The 24,564-nt window shown below is 49.8% G+C and overlaps 1 protein-coding gene across 2 annotated transcripts in view; it reads right to left on the bottom strand.

Annotated features, from left to right (window-relative positions):
• SYN3 (synapsin III) overlaps nt 1-24,564 on the bottom strand; it is a 413,377-nt gene that overhangs the window by 338,220 nt on the left and 50,593 nt on the right. For both annotated transcript variants that reach the window (XM_036251978.1, XM_036251979.1), the window contains one exon: nt 1,970-2,061. In XM_036251978.1, the coding sequence (XP_036107871.1) occupies nt 1,970-2,061 (92 nt within the window). The remainder of the gene's footprint in view (nt 1-1,969; nt 2,062-24,564) is intronic.

Genomic DNA, 24,564 nt, shown 5'->3' with positions numbered 1-24,564 from the left:
TCTGCAGGCCCTCACTCTAACCGCTGAGCCAAACCGGCCAGGGCCATCATTTCTTAAAATACTGCCTCTGCTCCATTCTTTTGCCTCTCTGTCTGAGACTCTGGTTAAATCAGTGTTAGACCTTCTCACGTGGTCTCACCATCTCCTCTAGATTTCCGAGACTTTGCTCTCTGCGCGTCGCTTGCAACAATTTCTTGAGTCTACCTTTCACTTTATTAACACCTTGTCAGGGTGTGTAATGTGCTGTTGAACACAACACATCCCATGGCTTGGGTTACTGCATTTTTCTCTTCTGGAACTTCCATTTAGTTTCTTAAAAGAAATGGTTGTGTCACTTTTTATAGTTTCCTATTCCCTGCCTATATCTTCAAACCTGATTTTTTTCCAACTTAATATGTGTGATTTTTAAATTTTATTTTAAGAATCTGTGCCTGATCATTTCAACATTTGAGATCTGAGGGTTTCTTCTGTAGTCTGTTTCTTTTCATTCATGCGTCTGTGTCTGGTTATCTTTGACTATATGCTAGCTAGTGTACAAGAAAATCATCTGGATAATTATTTGAAGCCTAGGATGAAAGTGCCTTCCCTACATAAGACTGCTTTTATTTCTGGCTTGTCTGGGATCACCATTAACTCAGTTTAATGCTTGAGGTTCCCCGGAAGACCAATAAAACCGCAATTCAACTGCAATTACTTGTGAGTGTTCATCTACTTGTCACTCACATTCACCTTGAAGGTGCAGTCTTTGGGTCTCAGCTGAGTGGGGAGGGTCTACCATTACATTCCTCACCTCGAGTGGCCCTGGGTGTTGATTTTTGTTTCCCTGATGGGCTATCAAAATCAATGTTGGAATTTGCCAGACTCAGAAATACTCTTAGGGAAAAGGGTAGCTTTCGGATTCATTCATCTCTTTGGGTTTCCATCTCCCCATTATTGTCTTCCTGGTGATGCTTTGTCATGCCAACCCTTTAAAGGTGTTGAAGATTATGATTATGTAAAACCAGTTCTTAAGTTGTTTTCAGTGCAAGAGTGAGTCCCAGGATCCAGTCCGCCCCTACTGGAAACGAACAGCCATGTCATGCCTTTCTTGGCACAAGGTGGGCACTCGGTGAATGAAGGCTGCATTCGCTGAATCATCATAACTTCCCCGACACGCTCTTTTTGCCTGTCTGCGTTTACGAGGACGGTCTCCTACTCGTAGAAGGCATAGAATGCCCACATTCCACCATTCGACAAGGCTCAGAATAAACACCACCTTTTCCTCAAAACGCTTCCTGTTTTCTCGGCTCCCCCAAATCTGGATCCCATTTCTTCCCCGTCGAAACCCTCACAAGACTTAGTTTGCATCATCCTCTGGCTACTTACCTAGATAGAAATACATTAGCGCGACTATTGATCTCTCCTGTGGGTTTCTACTGTCTTGACATTTCGGGCTTCTCAGGAATTCGCGCACTTCCCCTCCGGCTCAGCATACATTACAAACAGACTTCTGGGAAAATATATCCAGTGCTATTAGGTTTGACGTCCTGGGAGGGGAGTCTCCGGACATCCAGTCTGTCATAGTGCTAGGAGCAGGATGTAGCTCATTCGAACAAATCCTTACATTCGTGCTGAGTTTTGCAATTCATAGGGTGCTCGCACATACGTGCCTCCCGTTTCAGTGTTGCTATCACCACGCTGCCGACGAGAATCGGGGGGCAAGAGAGACTAACGAACACCCCCAAACAGAGCCACAGAGCCAGAAACGGTATGCAGGCTTTTCTCTTCAAGCCCAGGTTCATGCCAGGATGCCCAATTAACCCCCTGTATTTTTTGTGCCCCTCATTTCTGTCACAACAGCACCCGAAACTCTGAAAGCAGACATGCTCCAGGGGAAAGCACAGGTCATTCACGAGTTAGGTTGCGGGCACTGGACAGAGGGGCTGGCCCTTTCTCAGCTGAAGATTTCCTGTGTCTCAGTCCTCCTTACCTCACCACCTTGGTCCCATTTCTCACGACCTGCATGTCCACCATACAGCCCCCAGTGACATAGGCAGCTAGGTTCAGCTCTGAGAATTCAGCCTGAAGGAGAAAGCAAAACAAAGAAGGATTCAGCAGATATAAATGATGCTAAGAACTGCTACCATTTAGTGGGCACTTATATGCGCCAAGGGCCCATTTACGGCGCACCCGAAGCAGGAAGTTGGCGATCTTACTTACTTCCCTTGTTGAAAGATGAGGAAGCTGAGGTGCAGAGAGGCCTGGAGACGAGCCCAAGGTTACATAATTAATAAAAGGTAAAGTTAGATCGAAACCCAGGTCCCTGATTCAAACACCCATGTTTCAACCACTAATTTCTACCTGTGTGAAGGTAGAAGCAGCGGTTCTAGCGCCAGGACTAGAAGCCACCAAGTGCTGTTCCACGTGGCCTCTGCCCTAGACTTTCGCGCCCGGCTGTGGTGTGGCATCACAACTACGTGGTCACTCGTCACTGTGCACGGAACCCTGCTCAGGTTACCAGCCATCGGGTCCCACGTCCGGTCGTGGCCCCGCCCCTCACTCCATCCGCATGGTCACCGGTGGAGCACCATGCCTGCACACTGAAATTCTGTTCCCCTGGTCACAGCTGATGGTGCTGGCACCCGACCGAGGGTGGGAAGAAGAGGCCCTTCCATTAAAATTAGAATCTGCCGAGCAATTCATGCGGCTTCTTTCTAGGGGGCTGTATCTTTAATACACAAACCCAAGAGCAAATGGGACCATGTTTTCTGCTCTCTGGATTGGGGAAGCACAAAAAAGTAGGGGAGGGGGTGAAAAGCGGGGAGCGGGAGAGGGAGAGAGATCACCGATGTGAGAGAGAGGCAGGTTGCCACCCGTACACACCCCAACCGGGGATCAAACCTGCAACCTAGGTACGTGCCCTGACTGGGAAGCGAACACACAACCTTTTGACACATGGGACAGCACTCCAACCAACTGAGCCACCCGGCCAGGGTGAGATGGCAAGTACTCTTGATGCCCTGTGCCACCTACAATCCTGCCCTTGGATTTCATGAGATACCCCTGTGTCCTTAAAAGTTCACCTTTGTTTTATTATTTGTTTAAGCAAGATTTGGTGAATTTCCGTTGCTTGTAACCAGAGCCCTGTGGAGTACACCCCTCCTAGCAGATTGCATGCTCCCTCTGGGGACAGTGATTTGTGTTAGGACCATCTGGGCGCAGTTTCCTGCAGCTGCCATAACAACGTTCCGCCACTAGGCGGCTTAAACAGCGGAAATGTCTCGTGTCAGTTCTGGAGGCTAGAAGTTCAAAGTCAAGGTGTCAGTAGGGTTGACTTTCTCTGAGGGCCATGAGAACCTGCTCCAGGCCTCTCTCCTTGGCTTGTGGATGGCCACCTTCTCCCACTCCACCACACTCTCTTCCCTCTACACGTGTCCGTGTCTCCAAGTTCCCCTTCGCATAAGGGCAGCAGGTCATACTGGATTAGAACCCACCTCATGCCCTTATTTTAACTTGATTCCCTCTGCAAACGAATCCTATCTCCAAATAAGGTCACATTCTGAAGTAATGGGGGTTAGAACCTCAACGTATGAATTTCGGGGAGACACAATTCAACATGCACCCCGTCCTAGGCTGTGCAGAGCACTAAACTGTGCCTTTTACACAGCAGATACCAAAAGTGATTTCTTTGGATTTAATGAATAAAAATAACTGCTCACACACATAAAACTCTCACTGTGTACCAGACACTGTCCTGAGCATTTTGCATGCCTGCATTCATTTAGTCCTCACACATGAGACAGAGAAAGATGAAATAGTGTGCACAAAGTCGCACAGTGAGGAGCGGAGCCGGGATTCAGACCCAGGCAGTCTGGCTCCAGGCTGTGCTTGTAACTGCCCCCCCCCCCACTGCCCCTGTGTGTAGCTGAATCAGGCCTTAGGTGAATTACAGCTGGGAATTTGAGGGACCTAAAAGTAACCCATTTAAAGAGCAAAACTACTTTACATGGAAGGGAAACATCATTTCGTGGTGACTTAAGTGTATTCCCCTTGGAAACATTTAACAGAAATTATGACCAAAGGCCGAGCCATCTCCCCAGCTGGCCTGCCAGCAAACCCAGAGCGCCTATGTCTCCTGCTCTAATTAATAACCTCACTATGCTGTAGTAAGGTGAAAAGCAAAGAGCCCTGTTAATGAGTCCAGGCTAGTAAACAGTGGTAATGACCTAGTTATTAAGTCTAATGCCTGAAAAATGCAGTCCCATCATGTTTAAGATACTTCCTTGGCAGGATCACAAAGAAGCCTTAGCAAGAAAAGTTGACGCGTGTGTTTGTGCAGAAAAAGGAGTTAGCAGAAAGTTGCAGTACAGGAGAGCTGGGCACCAGCACATAAAGACAGGGGGTGAATCAGAGTCTTGGATGATAGAATTTCTGACTCATAGGTGGCAAAGACCCAGGGGCTGTCTAACTGCCCAAATGCAAAGAAAGATACTTGGACAGAAAACACTCAGGCTTGACATACAATTCAGAAGTTCATCTTGTTCATCTTGGGAATCTGGAGTTATTTCCCAGTCATGGTTTTGGAGGTAAATGTCAGGGTTGTAGGGTAGCAAGCCTCTGTTGGATCAAGCATAGAGAGTTCGGGTAGCAAAGGAAGGGCACTCATCTGTATTTAACTTTCTAAAAACTTCAACAGCCATGGAAAAGGACACAGGATCCGAGCCATGTCTTCAAGAGCATGCTAGCCCTCCCAATAGAGTCTTACAAAGCAGCCAATTCTGAAAAACTCCAGAGCTCACATAGAGTCTGTAGTGGGTTGAACTGTATCCTCCCCCCATATATGTCCACATTCTAACCGGTGTTCCCCGCAAATATGATCTTGATTGGAAACCACGTCTTTGCAGGTGTCATTAAAGATCTCAAGATGACATCATCCTGGATTGAGGTGGTCCCTAAATCCAATGGCAAGCCCTTATAAAAGAAGAGAGGGGCAGAGAGAGACCCAGGAAGGAAGCCCACGGCCATGTGCAGATGGGAGGCAGAGCCTGGAGGTACGGTCCCACAAGCCAGGGACCTCCAGGTCGTCCTAGAAGCCGGAAGAGCCAGGGGGACCCTCCCCTCGAGCTGTCAGAGGGAGAGCAGACCTGCTGGCACCTTGATGTCAGGCTCTAGCCCCCAGAACTGTGAGGGAACACACTTAGGTTGTTTTATGCCTCCAAGTTCATGGTGATTTGTTACGACTGTCCTGGGAAACAAATACAATAATTGTGGAAAGTAAATGCAATTTCAGGATTACATGCAAAGGTGTCAGAGTTCAAAGAAGGTCAGCATGGCTAGGTAAGGCTCCTTTACTACCTGTCCCATACACACATGCACACAAATACACATTCTCTCTTCTCTCTCTCACACACACACACACACACACACACACACACACACACACCAAGTAAAACATCATCCATTCACTTACGTTGTAAAATACTATCCTGAGTCACTACATTTTCTGTATAACGTAGCCTTTGACTTCAAAAACATTTTGGCCCCAACTGTTTCCTTGAGTGTTAATACTACACAGTTAGCACTGTGGTATGGATAAGTGAATGTTCAGAAAGACTGCATTCAACAGTAAGCTGGGTAATCTGCTACCTGATGAGTTTGGTCAACTTACTACTGCTTTGAAGCTCAGTGTTGGCATCTTTAAAATGGAGATAGTAACATCAACAATATCTATCTTTAAAGGTTTTCGTAAAGATTCGATACAATGTCTATGAAACACCTAGCACAGGGCTGAGGTGTAGAAGGGAGATCTCTCTGAACAGTTGCCATTATTATTTTCAAATATTTCGTTGTCTTTGTAAGAGTAAACTGAATGCACAAAAAATGGTGTGGCCAGAAAAAAGAACAACCCCTCCAAATAGGAATAACATAAAATTAAAAAAATATATTGAAGTATAAAATATAAAGAGTAAGGACTTCTGTTCATGGCTACAATGAATTAACAAGGACTGTATTTACACTCTCATCTTAACTAGATAAACAGACAAAATATATGAAGTAACAGTTTTCAGGCAGTGGAGCAGCGGGGGAGAAGCCAGCTGGCTTGGTAGGCTCGCTGAGCTCAGGAGTCCGAGACTAGAGTTCAGGGAGGCCACGGTGGCTAGAATTTGTAGGACAGAATGTCGGAAGAGATGGAAATGAAGAGAAAGACCTTCAGGGAGGTCTGCAAGTCTTTGAGTGCTGGTCTGAGCATGCGTGAAAGGAAAGAACAGTAAAAAAACAAACACTCTCCAGAACTCACACAGGCTGGGCATAGTGCATGCTCTCCCAGATAGACCGTAAGACCTTGCAATATGAGTAGGGTCCTCAAAATTTAGTAGTGGGACTAAGTTAGGCGTGGACTATAGCATGCTCTAGATCTCGGATGTTTAATTTGTCCTAGTTTGCTAGGAGCTTTCCCGGTTTGAAGATTGAAAGTCCTGCTTCTCAGAAACTCAGCCCTCGTTTTTAAATGAAAGTCTGATGTCCTGGGAGCCTCCTTAGACCCAGGTACAGTGGGATGACTAATCACTCTATGAAGATCTGTTTTAAGAAAAGTTTAAAAGCATTCCCTGAAGGTGTCAAGTTTATTCCAAGACAGCTGACTGCATCTCAGAACCAAGGACAACACTATTTAAAGGAATATAACAAAATCCAGCACCCAGCATGCAAAATTCACAATGTAAAATTTATGGTGTTCAATCATAAATTACCAGACATGCAATGAAGCAGGAAAATATGACCCACAATAAAGAGAAATCAATCAATAAGAACAGACTCAGAAATAAGACACATGATGGGAAGAGCAAAAATGGAATTGTTAAAAATTACAAAGTTAACTAAAATGACTATTATAAATATGCTCCATATTCTTGAGAATGTAAAAGATAAAACATTAACATAAAGAGGAGAAAACCAGAAAATTTTAAAAATAGAAAAATACATCTTCTAGAGATAAAAATACATCTTAAATGAAAAATGTACTGTTTGGAATTCCCAGTTAGAGAAAGCAATACAAACTACAGAAAACAAAGCCTAGGAACAAAAATACTAAACAAAACACACAGACACACACCTCAGTGAGCTATGGGACAGTATCGAACAATTTAATACGTGTGTGATTGAAGTCCCAGAAGAAGAGAAAGAGTATAAAGAAATATTTAAAGAAAATTGGCCATAATCCTAATCACATCTGTAAATTCCTTTTGAGTAGCATTTTCTCAGATTCCAGGGATTAGGGCGTAGACACCTCTGGGAAGCCCCTGGGAAACACAAAAGGCTGCAGAGGAGGGAAGCGATTGGATATTTAACCACAAATATTTAACCACAAATATTTATGCAGCATTTTCTAAGTCCCCGGCTCTGTTATCAGTGCTCGATATGGTTGAATTATATCCACTAACAAAATCTCTTCTACATCCCCCTAGACCAGAAGGAGATATAATTAAACGCATGTCCAGTTCCAAGAAAACACACATGTACGCATGTGTACACACACACACACACACACACACACACACACAGAGGCACACACGGGAACAAGACCGGTTGACTTCTGTTTCCTGTAGGGTCTTCCATTGCATCCTCATGGGGACTGACACCTGGCAAGTATGCAGTGCCCAGCAGGTGACATTACTGAACGCATGGGATGTTCATGCTTAGGGGCTAATAACTACATTCGCGATGATAATGATGTTGATGACGGAATGGAAAATGGTGACTGCAATCATCATTACGATAATACATTGAAAGACGCCTTAGGCCAACAGATCGATGGGAGAGAAATGGAAATTGGGACTTGAAATATAGGATGAGTGATTGGACTGTACAGAAGAAACCAAAAATGTGTAGGAATGTGGAGGTAGCAGCTATCATCAGCCTTGACCGTGAAGCTGACTGAAGGGGGCTTTCAACACAAAGAGACGTTGCCCGGAGTTCCTGCAAACGGCAAGAGGCTGGCAGACAGACTGTTCTGAGTCCAAGGGTGGCTGATAAGATACTGGACATTCCTGTCAGTTAGCGAAGACCTATCCGGTCCAAACTGTACCCTTAACCCTTAGAGTGTACCCCTTTCCATGGCCGTAAGCACTCCACATATTTTACAGGAGAAAGAGAGGGACAGACACCGGGTTGTTGTTAGAAGGTGGGTGGCCTCCAGTACCCTGGCCCCAGTTTCTAATGCTAGGACAACTTCTGAGCCTCTGCCCTACTCAGAGAACCTGTTAACCAGTGGTCAGGACACCACGGTGCTGCATTTAACGCGGACAGGGGCACTGTGGGCTGGAAAAGCCGCCTGTGACTCGGGCTCGCACGTTCTGCTTCTCCGCAGCCGAGTGTCTCTGACCTGAGCGTTCATCCGGCTAACTTCCTCCCTCCCGCCTGGTAGCTCCTCGAGGAAGTGAACCCAGGTGTCCACACTTTCTCCCTGCTACGCCCTCTTCCATGAGTTGGCAGCGAAGCCCCTGATTTTCAGAAGGCCCGGACATCCTGCTCTCTCCGTAACTGTTGGCTGTGTCTTGGACTCTTTAGGAACAGGAGAACATATTTAGTAAGTAAACCCACAGTGAGATTTTGGCGTACAGGAGGGCAGGAGGTGGCATTGCTTTGGTCTGGAGCCGAAACAGAGGGGTTCAGGGCTGCTGTAGCAGGAGCCCTGCCTTGGGGGCGGGGGAGGCCTGGGCCAGCTAACCTTAATAGTGTTCTGATTTTCATTTGCAATTCCTCAGTGTGTTGTCAACTACCTTAGTTGGCAACAGGGGTGATGGTGGGGGGAGGGGTGTCAAGGTAGGACTAGGCATTCCTGAGCCCTCCAGCGAGTTATCAAAATTCCACCCTAATCCCTAACAGACTGTTTACTCTTGGGAAGGAAACTGGGTCATCAACAAACTCCTTTTAAAAATTCAGCATCCTGCATATACTGTGATTTTCTTCAGTATGAAGTCTTTCACAGGGACTCAGAGAGTCTAAAAGACTCATTAAAAAGACAAACAGCAGCAACTATTAAAAAAAGTACTAAATATAGAAAACCTAAGCCCTACACTGTCTATAAGGTTGCACATGATTTAGACTCTGATGACCTCCTTACATCGCCTCCCACCATCCCCTTGAACCCCAATTCCGACTCACTCTGGCCTCCTTTCCATTGTGAAACATACTGAGCAGGCCCCAGGCTCAGGTCTCCCCCCACCTTTATGCTTCCTGGAGGGGCAGCCTGGCCTCCCTCATGCCACTCACACCTCTGCTCCATGGCGCCCCCAGAGGCGCCTCCCTGAAAAGCACCTGCTCTCCTCAAATATGTATACCCCTCCCAGTTACACACTGCTTGTCCACGTCCCTCGCGGGAAGCACCAGGGGCAGGGATGGTGTCTGCTCCGCTCACAGCTCGGTCCCACACCTAAGCCAGCGCCTGGCACTGGCACGCAGCGCGGATGCTCTGTGACGTCATGGAATGAACGACGTCCACTCTGCAGATGTCAAAGGTGAGGCCCAGGGAGGCAGAGTGACTTTGCCCAAAATTACATCCAGGAAATGACTTCTGCTTGGCCCCGAACCAGGCCAACACCCTTCACGCTGCAACAGGTAGCCGCTTTGCGGTGACTCGTGTTCCAATGTGCAGAGATGGGTCAGCCCCGGCCTCTGGCTTTGCTTGTGCCTGGGGCCGCCCTCATCTGTACACCTTCCCAGGCCTTCTGTCGGCTGGCTGGCAGCATCCTTCAGCGAAGCCCACGGCCCCCGCCCCCTTCCCCACTCTGCCTCTTCCAGCTGCCCTGCTGCTGGCGAACCCTGGCGGGCGGCCCAGGCCTGCAGTCAGCAAGAACTGCTTCCTGTAGATTTCCCGGCACAGGCTGTGTTTTTAGCTCCCAGGGCCCAGTGGGCTCAGTGACTTCCTTGGCTGGCATCTCGGGGCGGAGGTCTTTTCCACCAGCTCAGACTCACCGCGCAGACAAAAGAGGCTTTGAGAGTCTGCAGACGCGCTCGGGGGCCCATCAGACGGAGGTCTTGCTCGGGAACCACGCCTGGCATCTCAGCGGAGGCCCAGGCCAGGGCAGGGTGTGCTGCCCGGAAGAACCTCCTGCCCACCATGCAGAGCACGGCGACTGAGGGCAGATGCCAAGCATCTTCCGTCATCAGAAATCATCATATTCCTCTGGGTGTGTGTGCGTGCACATGCGTGTGTGTGTGTGTGTGTGTGTGCATGTGTATGCACAAGTTGCAGGCAGGGCAGGAGAAGTAAAGACATAAAAGTATATCAAAATAAACATAAAGACACAGGAAAATTAAAGGGATAAAACCTACATTTCTAAATGTTCCAGTAATGGAATATCCAAAATAGGTGGTCACCACATTATTTTATTTTATTTATTTTTTTGTCCTCACCCGAGGACATTTTTCCATTTTTTGTTCAGATAAAGTGGGAGGGAGGGTGGGAGAGGGAAGAGAGAGAGAGAGAGAGAGAGAGAGAGAGAGAGAGAGAAACAACGATGTGAAAGGGCACATCGAGTGGCCGCCTCCCGCATGACCCCAACCAGGGCCAGGGACGAATCGTAACCGAGGTATGTGCCCTTGACCAGAGGTCTGCAGGCCAACATTCTAACCGCTGAGCCAAACCAGCCAGGGCCACCACATTCTTTAAAAATTAAATTGACAGCAGTGATCCCCAGTTTACAAAGTGTTTAGTATAACATAGTGAGAATGTTTGTTTTTACGTTTGTTTTTATTTGATTTCAGAGACAGGAAGAGGGAGAGAGATAGAGGATATGAGAGAGAAACATCGATATGAGAGAGAAACATTGATCGGTTGTCTCTCATACTTGCCCTAACCGGGGATTGAACCTGCAACCCAGGTATGTGCCCTGAAGGGGAATCAAACCCGCCACCTTTCGGTGTACTGGAGGATGCTCCAACCCCTAAGCTGCACCAGCCCAGGCCATGGTGGTTTTTACAATCAGACCACACAAGTTTGAGTCTGAGCTCTACCCCTTACGCGTTGTAGAACTAACTTGGCCAAGTTAGTTAGCTTGTGTCTTCATCCTCATTTGTAAAATGCAGCCAAGAGCGGTGCCTTCCCAGGGCGGTTGTGAGCGTTAATGAATTAATCCATTTGAAAGCCCTTAGCAGGGTGCAAAGTGAAAATAAGTGTGAAGTCAATTTTAGCTATCACAGTTACGTTATTTCATTTGATAGTATGATAACCTGTTGATGTGAAGGTAGGTTTTAGCGTCCTCATTGGCCGACGGCAAAAGTGAGGATCAGAGAGCAAATGACGTGGCCAAGATCATAGAGCTACTGAGCAAGACAGCTAGAAGTTAATTCAGGTCTGTATGACTCTCAATCCATCCACTACTTCAGTCACTTAACAAATTATCACTGAGCAGCTACTACGCCAAGGATAGAGACTGGTGACAGCAGTGAAAACAATAAAAATCCCTGTTCTTATGAAACTTGTATTTATTGGGGGAGATGGACCATTAGCAATAAATAATGTCAGGAGAGGAGATAGATTCCTAAGAGGATGGAGTGCCTGGAAGTGAGGGCTACGTCAAATAAAGGGCTCAGGGGAAGGTGGCACTTGGTCAGTGATAAGAACAAAATTAGTATCATCCTCATCCTCATCACCAACATCATCAATGAAGGTAATGAACATTCATCATCATCATCATCATCATCATCATTACCATCCTCATTACCAACATCATCATCACCATCATCAATGAAGGTAATGAACATTCTTCATCCTCCTCCTCATCATTATCCTCATCACCAACATCATTGCCATTATCAATGAAGGTAATGAACATTCTTCATCATCCTCCTCATCACCAACATCATTGACATTATCAATGAAGGTAATGAACATTATTCATCCTCATCCTCATCACCAACATCATTGCCATCATCAATGAAGGTAATGAACATTCTTCATCCTCCTCCTCATCATTATCCTCATCACCAACATCATTGCCATTATCAATGAAGGTAATGAACATTCTTCATCATCCTCCTCATCACCAACATCATCGCCATCATCAGTGAAGGTAATGAACATTCATCATCATTGTCATCACCAGCACCATCGCCACCCCTACCTCCACCACCCCGATGTTTGGCAACGTAAGGAGTCAGGGAGGCAAGTGTGAGAAAAATCACCAGTAGATGCATCATTCTTATTTTTAAGGAATATCTTAATAGCCAAGCTTTGTTTCCCAAAGCATAAATGCCCGTTTGTTAGGGGTCAAGGTGAGGTTCTGGTGACCGGCAGCGGGAGGACCCAGGCATGCCCTAATTTTGTCCTAACAATCACCTCTTCCTGCTCAGGTCCCAGGACTGCTGAACCCAAAGAAACCACAGCACCTGATAATCAAAGTAAAACCTCCACCGTCCTTTTCCCTCAGCTAGGGCGAACTTCAAGGATGGGAGGGCATTTCGTAGTGTCCTGAGAAGGGTATGGAAGGAGAGGAGGAGGGGAGAAAGAACAGGGAGGGGGTGGCAAGAGGAGGAGAGGAGGGAAGAAGAGAAAAAAGGGGGAAAGATAAGGGATGGGGGAGAGAGGGAGGAAGAGCCTAAGGGAGACAGAATGGTGGGACCACCGCAGAGCGAGACCTAGAAACCTATTTTGCGACCTGTAACAATTTTTGCTACTTGCAACAGATCAGGCAAGTGTTCAGAGACCCGAAGACCACAGCTTAGCCGCACAGAACAAAATGGTGCTCACAGTCCCCTTGGCATTATCTGTTCCTCGTTGCCGAGCTGGGCTCCGGGGGTTTAGACATCATTCTGCTGAATGTTCGGGCAAGCGTGCTTATAGGTTTAAGCAAGCAAGTGTGAAGGTCCCCCACGTTGCTCTAGATGGAGCCTGGGTTCAGGGGCTCGAAGGCTGGGGTGTGGAAGCCAAGTCCACCAGCCGGCAGCTGAGGGTGAAGGTGACCGCGGCCAGGAGGAGGAGCAAAGAGGCTGGAGGTGCCGCACGACCCTGCCAAGCACGGTGCGGGGACACCAAAGGAGCGTACACGGGCCTGATGCAATTCAACTTCTGTAGATTTTCCCCAAATTGAAAACTGAATGTCATAATGTGATGACAGGAACATCTTATCTATCAAAGCTCTGGGAAATTAAAAACCTCTTTCCTGACCTGACACACTTTATTTATTTATTTATTTATTTATTTATTTATTTATTTATTTATTTTATTTTTTTCATTTTAAAGATCCAGAACCATTTTCAGGATTGTCCGGATGAATAAAAGCATCCCCCCTTCCTTCTCGACCCCCTGCTACCCGCAGCCTGGACCTTCTCTCTCCAGAACTGCCTCCCGGCTGTCTCCCCGTGTCCCACCTGCCCTGGCTATGTCCCATCTTTCCTCCATCCGTCCAATCCGCACCTCCAGGGCCAGCCCTGCACCCCCAGGCGAGGACCTGCGGCTTCCTCCTCCGGGGCCCTGCAGACAGGGGGCCCCGCTGTTCCATGCAGCCCTGGGGGCTTAGGACAGACCCGCAGGGCCAGCACCAGGGTGCCGAACGCTGTGAAGGAAAGCCAAGCAGAAGTGAAAGGGTGTGATGGGGGAGTGTGCGTGGGGGTGCCGCTTCAGAGAGGGTGGCCACGCAGTTCTGAGGGGGTGACATTCATGCATAGAACCCGAACACAGCAAGGGCCTGAGCCACGTGGGTGCCTGGGGGGAGAGGGTTCGGGTAAAATCAATAGCGGAAGCAGAGGCCCTGAGGCGGGGTGTTCTTCTTGAGCTTTTCAGTTTTTCCTTGTGGTAAAATACACACAACATAAAATTTACCGTTTTAACCATTTCTCTGTGCCTCGAGTACATTCACATTGTTGTGTGACCATCACCACCAACCATCTCTAGAACTTTTTCATCCCAACAAAAAGTTTGCACCCAGCCCTGGCAGGGTGGCTCAGTTGGTTGGGGCGTCATCCTGTACACCAAAAAGGTGGCAGATTCAATTTCCGGTCAGGACACTCACCTAGGTTGTGGGTTTGATCCCCAGTAGGGGCATGTCCCGGAGACAGCTGATCAATGTTTCTCTCTTTCTCCCCCTCTCTAAAAATAATCAATGAGGGTGTATCCTTAAATGAGAATTAAAAAAAAACGGGGGAAAAACCCCACAAAACTTTGTACCCATTAAACATTAACTACCCATTCCCCCCAGCTCCATAAACACCATTCTACTTTCCGTCTCTGAATCTGACTACTCGGGGCACCTCATAAAAGCAGAATCACACAATATTTGTCCTTTATGTTCAGCTTTTTTCACTGAGCACAATGTTTTCAAGGTCCACCCGTGTTGCAGCATGTGTCAGAATTTCATTTCTTTTTAAGGCTGAATAATATTCCATTGTGTAGACATACCACATTTTGTTTACCCATTCATCTGTTGATGAACACCGGGATTACATCTGCCTTTTGGCTACTGTGAGTAATGCTGCTGTGAACACAGATTTACAAACATCTGTTCGAGTCCTTGCTTTCAGTTCTTTTGAGTACATGTATATCCCAAGGCGGAAGTTCTAGGCCATATGCTAATTCTGTGGTTAACGTTTTGAGGAATCGCCATACAGTTTTCCACAGTGGCTGCACCCGTTCACATTCCTCCCAGCAGTTCACCAGGGTTCCAACTTCGCTACATTCTCGCCAACACTTGTTTCCTGTCGCTTGATTTTAAGGAACAGCCAGAAGGCCAGTGTGGCTGGATCAGACTAGCCAAGAAAGGGGCAGGAAGGAGGCCAGAGAAATCTAACCATGAAGGGCCTGCAGGCACAGGAAGGACTTTGGCTATCACTCAGGGTGAGATGGGGAGCCTTTGGCGAGATGTGAGCCATGGAGGATCCTAATCCCGTTTATACGGAAGCGAAGCCTAATGCTCTCAGCTCCAGGAGCATGGGGCCGCCAAGGCTAACACAATCCTCCACTCTCCCCCGCTGCCAAAGGGTTAAGTAAATGCAAACATGGGTAAATTCAGTGAAAGGAGATATTTCCTTTCCCTGGTGGCCACACCTGACGCAGGAAGCAGACGCGTGCTCCCTCAGAATGGAAGGCCTGACCAGACTTGTGTTTGCAGAAGAAAATGAACGTTGCCCGGACACGGGATGGTTTCGCCCTTCCCATGTCAGGGTCCGAGCGCGACTGAACAGCCCAAGGCCCGCCTGTTTGCACTCTTCTCAAAGGGCCCAGTGCCGGCGCCTAGTGAGCATCATGCTACATGGAGTTCCTAAAATGGAGACGGAAAAGACCCCTGCTCCCCCTGCCTGCACAGCTTCTGTGTTTATTCTGGGCTTTGGGAGTTCTGAGACCAGACATAGCTCATTTCTCTCCCCGAGGCTGATTTGCAAGTCCCCATAGGTCTCTGCTGCAAGCGTTTGAGGCAGATTGAACTGGTCACCTGTTCAAAAGTCCACTGTGAACTATCTCCAAATCAAGGCTGAGCCCAGGAACAGGGAGAGCAGAACCAAGGACAACTTCCTCACTGCAAACGGGCTGTTGCCCGGGTTCCATTTGCTCAACGGGGATTCAGGTTTCTAAAGACCAAGTTTCTCTTCTTTTCTTTCTTTCTTTAATCCTCACCCGAGGACACTTTTGCATTCATCTTCAGACAGAGCGGGAGAGAGAGAAACATCGACTGGTTGTCACCTACACAACCCCAATTGGGGCTGGGGACAAACTCCAGCCAAGGTATGTGCCCTTAGCGGGAACTGAACCTGGCTCTCTCCAGTCCACGGGCCGACCGATGCTCTAACCGCTGAGCCAAACCGGCCAGGGCAAGTTTCTCTTCTTAAATGCCCATGTTCTCCCAACGGGCCACAGTTGTTCTAAGACAGCGTGACCCAGATAGGGCTCAGAGCCAACCTGAACCTAATCCCCAAATGGGGACCATCGAGGTAGTGTCAGGGAATGACACCCCCTGTGGGCATGCATTCACATGTCAAGAAACAAAGGCAAGACGGTCTCTCTGTCCACGTGCCGGGGAGCAGGCTGAGACGGGGGCCTGCTGGGCTCACAATAGCGCTCACAGTACAGCGCCACAAAGAGCTGTCATTTCTGACCTGCAGCTCCGAGCAAACAGCTCATCAGTGTAGAATCACCACCTCACGGATAACGGTCCCGCATGTCTGGGAGCTTCATAAATAACTTCCCCGAAACCCGGTGCAGGGAGTGCAAAGGTGACAAGAAAAAGGAGGGGCTGTCAGCCGAGGCTCAGCAGCGACAGCTCATGTCTTCTTCTGCACCTTCAGCCCTGCCTGGAGGGTAAGACCAGCTGACTCTGTTTTCGATGCCCAGGGGCGGCGGTGGCAGGACTATCCCCGTGGGAATGGCAGGAACAAGCGCGGTCGTGGCCTTTGGAGAAGTGGAAACACAAGGCAGAGATGCCGAGAGCATGCGTCGTCGTAACGGACTAGACGGAGCTACACGACGGCCACTGGGAATCCCATTGGTGATGCATTACAGCCCGTTTATCACTGAACATCAGAAATTACAGTTATGTTAGAATTACATTTTAGTCGTTTTTTGAAGCACTTACTATGTGCCAGGCACAGTTCTAAGGCCTTTACATGTGTTCACTCCATTGAGTCTGACAGGAGCCCCATAACGCAGGCCCTGCTCTGATCATGGCCACTCTACAGCTGGGATTGCTGAGATGTGATGAGAATAAAGGTATTTCCCAAGGTCGCACGCCTGGGAGGTGACAGGCCAAGAACGCCAGCACCGGTGCTGGCCCCAGGGTCCCTGCCTCCGCTCTGCCAGGCTCCTTCCCACGGTGGCAGAACCCAAGGCAGGGGACGCACTGAAGGTCACGGTGGGACAGCCTCTGCTGAGGCCGTCTAAGGCGGGAGGGGCTTGGACACTTCTGTGTTAGTTGAAATGAGTCAGGGTCTTCCAGCTATGCATCCAACAAGGTAGTCATGTTTACTTCTAAATTTGTATAAATACTGGGTTTTAGATGCTATTTCATTGCAAACAAGAGTCCTGTTTTGTCAGACTATTGAAAAGCAGCCATGTGACGAAGCTTTGGAGTTAGACAGGTGAATTACCATGTCTTATTTCTGACTTCTGCTGCTTTGACATCTCGGGCCTGTCGCCTTCGGAGGGACAGCCTCTCATGGAGTTAGCCAGTTCATTCCCAGAGACAGTAAACAACTCCGTAGAGCCGCCTTTCAAATGCGAGCCAGCGATCCGGACCCTGCTCCTGCTCCCAACCGCCTCCCTTACTGGGCTCTCACGCTCCAGGCCACTACCCCTGCCCTGGCCACCCCAGGGCCAGAGACAGAGCCAGGAACAATATGACCTACCCCCAGAGCCTGCTGCAATTATTCAGAATTACCAATCCTACACCAGCTGACTTCCCTAGACACCACAATGAGGCTCCTGCCCACATTCACCCCACTCCGCCTCCACCCCACCCCCGTGGTGTTGCTGGCATGGGCCCTGCATGGCTGGCCATGCCTCCTGCTTTTAGGGTACTGTAAATGCCATGCACCCCTTCATGACAGTCATATCTGCGTCTGTGTGTCTCAGCATAATGACAGAAAGGGACCCGGCTGCCTTTAAACAAGCTTCATCCAGCTCTTCAGGATGGGCGCTGGGCCTCTGCTGGGCTCCGGGGCACGGGGCCGGGGCACGGGACACGGGGCCGGGGCACACTTACTGGTGTGGCGTGTAGCAAAGATCATGGAGTAAGGGTTAGACAGACCCAGGTTTTGATCCCATTCTCGGAACGTTCTAGCAGTGGGATGCTGGGGACGCAACAGAAACTCCTGCCTCAGTATCTTTACGAGAATGAAGTGGAAGGTCCCTGCCCCGCGCTGGCCCTGCCCTGGCCCTGGTGAGGCTACTGTGATGACTCAAAGGGGCGTGAAGGTGCACTTCTTCGGAGCGGGCTGTGAACCCACATCATCACACACTCCACGACCACCTCCCGTCGTCGGGGTCCCAGGGGGACCCCGCACAGAAAGTTGTTTCCATCTAGAAGAGCATGTCTCAGCCTCGTCACACTGGCATTTTGAGCTGGAGAACTGTCTGTTAGGGGAGGCTGTCCCGTGCATTGCGGGATGTTAGCAGCACCCCTGGCCTCTACCCACAGGCTCAGGAGCATCCCCCATTGTGACAATCGAAATGTTTCCAGACATTGCTAAATGTCCCCTGGGGGCAAAATTGCCCCAGCTGGAAATTATTGACATGGAGAAGGGATGAGTTAGGCTGGCTATCTATCTATCTATCTATCTATCTATCTATCTATCTATCTATCTATCATCTATCTATCTTCCTACCTACCTACCTACCTATCTCCTTCCAAATATGCTCAACAGTGTGCAGCCCCAGGTACCCCCGAGCAACACCAGGCGTCTGCCTGGAGAGGAGAGGTCAGAGGAAACGACACAATGCCTGAGCTACACCTCGAAGAACGTACGGCCAAGTCTGGGAAAGGGTGTCCCAGGGCAGAGACTGACGTGGGGTAAGGCGCGGCGGAGCGGGTCCAGAGGGCATTCGGGCAGGTGGGGGCCACAGCAGTCTGCTCGGACTCCATCTAGGCAGACGGTGGACGGGAAGGGGTAGGAAAGGTGGCGGGGCTAGTGCACAGGGTGCCCGGAGACAGCCCCACGGAACAGATCTCAGTATAAACCAGCCCCGTACACGGGAGGAAAGATGAGTCTCCGGGTTTTATTTCCGCAGGTTATGTCTTCCCAGGTAGAAGAGAATCTGGAGTTAGACTCTGAAGCCCAGCTCCGCCACCTGTATGCCGCGTGGCCTCGGGTAAGCCGCTCCACCTCTCTTAGCCTCGGTTTCGTCATCTGGAGAATGGGGGCACGTACGGCGCCTCCTGGTCATCGGGTGGTGAAGAGGATTAAACGAACTAATCCATAGGAAGCGCCGAGCATGTGCCTGGAACTCAGTAAGCGTGTGACTAGAGACTCACCATCCCATCAATCCCTTCCGAGCCCAGCCCGCACAGCTGTCATCTGTCTATATGACAACGCCATCTCGGAAATCCTCCCGCCTCGCCCTCTGAACTCCGAGGGAAGGGGCTCGGGCAGGCCCAGCTTGGGCTGAAACCTATTCTAAAGTAAGCAGTGCGGAGGAAGCTCTGTGACGGCGGGCCCTGGAGGACACACGCTCTTCTCAGATGTCAGCCTCCCCTCTCTTTCCCAGGGAAACGCAGCCAGGCTGGGGCTGACCCAAAAGAAGCCAGTTCAAAGCCCTGTTTCTGGGCTGGCCCCTCGTCCCTCCTCAGGAGATGCTGGTCAGGGTGGGCTGGCAGATTCCTGAGACGATCTAATAGATTCGTTTCCAGTTTAGCATAGCAGCCAGACAGATTTTTGCGGTGAAGTCATCCAAGTCAATTAAAAGGCATTTTTCCCTGCTGTGAGTTCAGAAGTCCCTTTGGCTCGGTCCAGCTCTCCGGGATGTTTCATAATAGGTTCTGCCCTGGGTTAATTAAGAACCTGATTCCTACTGAAATGCGGAGGCTGAAACCTCGTGGGTAAGCACTTCCGGGCCGGGCTGCTGGCAGGGCCGGGGCGGGCCCGGGGGCCCCGCTCAGCAGGGCGAGCAGCCCCCAAGCGGCGAGGTCGGCAGAGGGATGGCAGCTCGCGTGAAGAACGGCCAAGCAAAGGCTGAAGGTCAGAGCCGGAGAAGTGGTGTGAGGAGGGCAGGAGGGCCCGTGGAGGGAGACGTCGAGCAGTCGTATGTACAGCCAATGGGCGCAGGATTAGGCCGGGGAAAGCAGACGGGGTGGGAGCGGGGAGGAGGGGGTCAGTGGGGAAAAGGGGGGACATCTGTCATGCTTTCAATAATAATAATTAAAAAAGGGAATCTGGAAGTGGGGCCTGGGAAGCGGGCAGGCCGTGTGGTCAGGGCTCAGGTGCCGCCTGGGACCTGTCACGTGGAGTGAGCTCAGACCCATCATGTGGGGCTGGTTCCGTCCTCTCTGCCCTCAGGAAAGTGGGTCGTCGCTTTTCCTCTCAGACACACGTCCCAGGTACGAGGATGAAGCTGAAAGGGCGAGGTCGCAGCGGCAGCCACACGCACATTCCCGGAGCCTCGGCCCCCGCGTGATGTCGAGGGTAAGACGCCCTTCACCCGACCTGGAGCCAAGTTTCCCAGCCTCCTGTCTCCTGCCACCAGTCCCACCCAGTCCACGTTCAGCACGTGCATCTCTAAATGGACACGTGTATCCGCCCGTGTGGCTCAGCGGTTGAGCGTCGACCCATGCACCAACAGGTCGCCGGTTCGATTCCCGGTCAGGGCACATGCCCAGGTTGTGGGCCCGATCCCCAGTAGGGGGCATGCAAGAGGAGGCCAATTGATGTCCTCTCTCATCAATGTTTCTATCTCTCTCTCCCTCTCATTTCCTCTGTAAAATCAATAAAGAAATATTTTTTTTAAATGAACACCTTGTCACATGACTCCATGGCTTAAAAAGTGCAAGCAATATGCCCCACCGCCTCTACGACACAGTTTCTAATGGCATGCCTTGTGACTGAAAGCCCTCCTGAGCAGACTGTTCTATATCTGTGGGTCCAGCAACATCTCCACCATCCTTCTGGGGCACCGTATGCTCTGGTCGCCTCTCCACGTGTGACAAGCTGAGATTTAAAACACACGCTTCGGCTGGGAGGCCTGATGTCATCTGCCCCCTTCTCAGCCTGATGAAGCCAATTCTCTTCCCCAAGTCCCCGCTGGGCATCGGCTTCCCCATGGAGGCCTTCCGAGAACACCCCAAGGCACGGTGGCCGGCCCCTCTCCAGGGCCCCACGGTGCTTTGGATATCTCTATGACTGGCCTCCCACAGTGCATGACAGTGGCCAGCCGATGTCTCTCTCCACCCACGGGGAACACTGCGAGAGGGGAGGGCTCGGTCATTCAGGCCGCGCACAGAGCAGGCCGTCAGTGCTGCTGGAACGAAGGAGCGGGCTGAGCGAAGACAGTCCTCTGGACGTTGAAGGGCTTACTGAGTTCTCCTTTAGAAGTTCCACTTAACATCCATGGAGCCTGTTATCTGATTCTAACGGGGGCGGGGCAGAGGTCGATGGAGTGGGTGGCAGTTAGGAAGGTGAACTTTACTGAACACACTAGGTAGCGGCGAAGGGACCGTGAGCTGGACTTTCCAGTGTGAGAAAATGAACTCGCTTCTCCCCACTGGTGAAGGTGCAGCCACACCAAGGAGGAGGGCCCCAAACGACCACCCAGCTGGCAAAGCAGCCCTGTTGCCTTCAGAATCCACGGGGCCCATCCAACCACGGCCTCCATGTCCCCCACACGCTGCCCTCACTGTTCAGAGCCCTCCTGGGCCGTCAGCTGTTGCCCAGCACTCCGTCCTAGGCCAGCCCCCCGCCCAAAGGAAAGCCCCCTGCAGGTAACTGGGGGACATGGACTTCATGGCCAGAGCATCAGACTAACTCGTTTGCTATTAAAGCATCAGAAGGGAAGAAGGGCTTCTTAGAGGAGGAAGACCAGGGGAACGTGGCAGGTGGGAAGTGTAGGAGGAAGAACAATGACATGGAGCTGGGAGCCTGGGTTCTCCCCACTGTGGACTCCAACAGTGATTTGACGTGTGTCTGTCAGGTCCAGTCACTTCCCCTCTCTGACCCTCTTAGCTGTCAACAAGGAGGTTGGAGTAGATGACCTTCAAGGCCCCTTTCTGGCGCCACCTTGCTGCTATGGCTGCACCACGTCATCCATTCAGTCACACGTTCACTCGAAACACTGAACACCGACCAGGACCGCGGCTGTCTGCTAGCAAGGAAGAGTTAGGAGTTCATACCAAGTGCCAGCAAGAGCCATATGTCAAAAGGAAATGTGATTGGACATACATGTAAATAAAAATATACACATTAAGCCCAGCCAGTGTGGCTCAGTGGATGGAGCGTTGTCCCATGGACTGAGAGGTCCCAGTTTCATTCCCCCAGTCAGGGCATGTGCCTGGGTTGAGGGCTCGATTCCCCGTAGGGGGTGTGCAGAAGGCAGCTGATTGATGTTTCTCTCTCACATGGATGTTTCTTTCTCTCCCTTCCTTTCCCTCCAAAAATCAATAAAAAAATTAAAAAAAATATATATACACATTAAAATACACTATGAACATTTTATATTTCTTATCCCCCCAACTATACAGAAAATTTCTTTGGAACATGGATTATATCTTTTTCATTTCTGAATAATCCCAGAGACTGATGTCTAGAAACCACTTAAGACAATATGTGTTCAATAATGTAAAGGTGATCGTAAAAATGGCTGTAATACTTATTGGGCACCTTTGTTGTTGTTGTTAATCCTCACCTGAGGATATATTTTCCATTGATTCTTAGAAAGAGTGGAAAGGAGGGAGACAGGGAGGAGAACAAAACACCAATGTCAGAGAAACACATTGGTTGCCTCCTGCAAGTGCCCCAACCAGGGCCGGGATCAAACCTGCAACCAAGGTATGTTCCTTTGACCAGGAATCAAACCCGCAACCGTTCAGTGAATAAGCTAACGCTCTAACCACTGAGCCCTCCAGCCAGGGCTTATTGGGCACTTTCTTTATGCAAGTATCTGCTCTGAGTGCTTCAAATGGGGTGTTTTGTTTCGCCCTCACAGCTCTACCGGTATTTATTATTACTACTATTGTTATTTTAATTTTTCATGAGGAAAACTGAGGCACAGAGAAGCCAAATCACTCAGGAAGTGGCAGAACCAGATTCAAACCCAGACGGTCTGGCTCCAGAGACTGAGCTATTATATAATTCATTTAGTCTGAAGACATACAGTTACACCTCAAGACAAATGGTGAACATTAACTCGGGGGAAAACAGAGAAGAAACAGAATTGTTAACGGGGCACCACGCCGCGAAACACCAGTAACATCAAATGCTGAGTAAGAGCCACGAGGAGGCGTCTTCTGTCGGCAGAACGACTCGCAGGAATGTCATTCCTCCAGTAGGTCCAAAGAGCAGGGGGAGACAAAGGAACGATGCATTACGTGTTCACGGAACTCCGGGGGGAGGGAAGAGTCCAAAGGCGGAAGCAGACAAGTTCAAGAACCAACATACACTCTGATCGATCTACCAGGACCCTGGAATTGGCTGAACCTGGGTTCAAATTCTGGCTTCCCCACTTGCTTATTGGCTGTGTGACCCTGCCTGGGCAATTTATGTAAGCTCTCCGAGCCTCAGTTTCCTCTGCAAAGACATACTGTGTGGGTTACATGAGTTAACGTACGGGAATCACTTGTCACAGCACCGAGCCTACAGCACATGTTCAGTGAGAGTTTCCGACCATCACCATTGCTATTGTTTCTCCATCTCTCTATTGTCTTCTTAAATGAGTGAACCTAAAAATAGACCCAGGACAGTGATGCATCCCCATTAATCAATGCCGTGGCTGAGAGAAACTCGGGGTCCTCGAATGAGTTATGTTTCAGCTAATCCACCCTCGTGGCCCACCTGCTTTTTCGATTCCCCAGCTGGTTCTTAGATTTGAAAAGAAAAAGGCTTCCATGGAGACCTGCATGCTTTAAAAAATAATACAAAACAGAACGTCTGAGGTCAGGGTGAGCCAAGCCAAACAAATAAATCTTGCAGGATTGTGTTAACAAAACAAGGCTTAGTGGGTCAGAGCGGGCCGCGTTCTGTCGGACTCGGCCCTGCGGAGAAACGCCGAGCTCTGGTGAATTTCAAATGCAAGGAGGTCACAGAGGAAGACCAGACTGTGGAGTTCAGCATCCACGCTTGGGCTGCATCCAGGACAGCATCCTGTGCAGGATGGACTCCAGAAACACGGGTCATGGAGAGTCCCAGAAATCTAGACCAGAAGGCCCTTGTGTATCACCTACACAACCTCGACAGAAGGTAATCCGGCAAAGTCGATCAGAATTATAAATGTCATAGGAGGCAGACTCTGAGGAGACGTCAGGGACTGCTCTGGCAAAGGGGAAGGAAGAGGGTCTGGGCAGGAGAAGCTGGGCTGCAGGTTCTCAGCAGAGACCTTGGATAACTCAGCGGGAGCTCCAAGCCGAGCGGGCCCTCCACAGCTGTCCCAAATTGGGCTCAAGGGGCTAGGTTGTGCTACCCTGTGCCAGCTACTCATTGCCCGCAGGAAAGAGACGGGACCGTGGGCAAGGCAGCTCCCCCGACCTGAGTGAGCCCCTTCTGAAAGGCTGTCTTCTGGGGGGACTCCTGCAGTCAGGGGGAAGCCCCTCATTCCTCAAGGTGCAGTACAGCACTCACTACCTGCAGTGCTTTTGGAACCAGTCTCTGTATTTCTAGGAAGGAAGCCTATGGCTATACTAGCAAGTGACACAGTTTTGGCATTCTTCACAATAACAAAACAATCTGTCGGCCAGCATCTTGCCTCTTTCAAAATTATGGAAAATAAACTATGATAGGTCCATGTGATAGCACCCTAGGCAATCATTATTCACAAGAATGAGGCAGATCTGCACTCACGCTCGTGCAATAAACTCCCAGAGACATTAAGTGAAAAGTCAGGAAGCAGAACAGTGTGGCTGAGAAGGGTACTTGTGGAGGCTGAGCCGCCGGAGGGGCGGACTGTGCCGCTCAGCCCCACAC

Source organism: Molossus molossus, unplaced genomic scaffold, assembly GCF_014108415.1.
Source record: "Molossus molossus isolate mMolMol1 unplaced genomic scaffold, mMolMol1.p scaffold_m16_p_10, whole genome shotgun sequence".
NCBI classification, from domain to species: Eukaryota; Metazoa; Chordata; class Mammalia; order Chiroptera; family Molossidae; genus Molossus; species Molossus molossus.
This window is presented reverse-complemented; position numbering and strand designations above follow the sequence as displayed.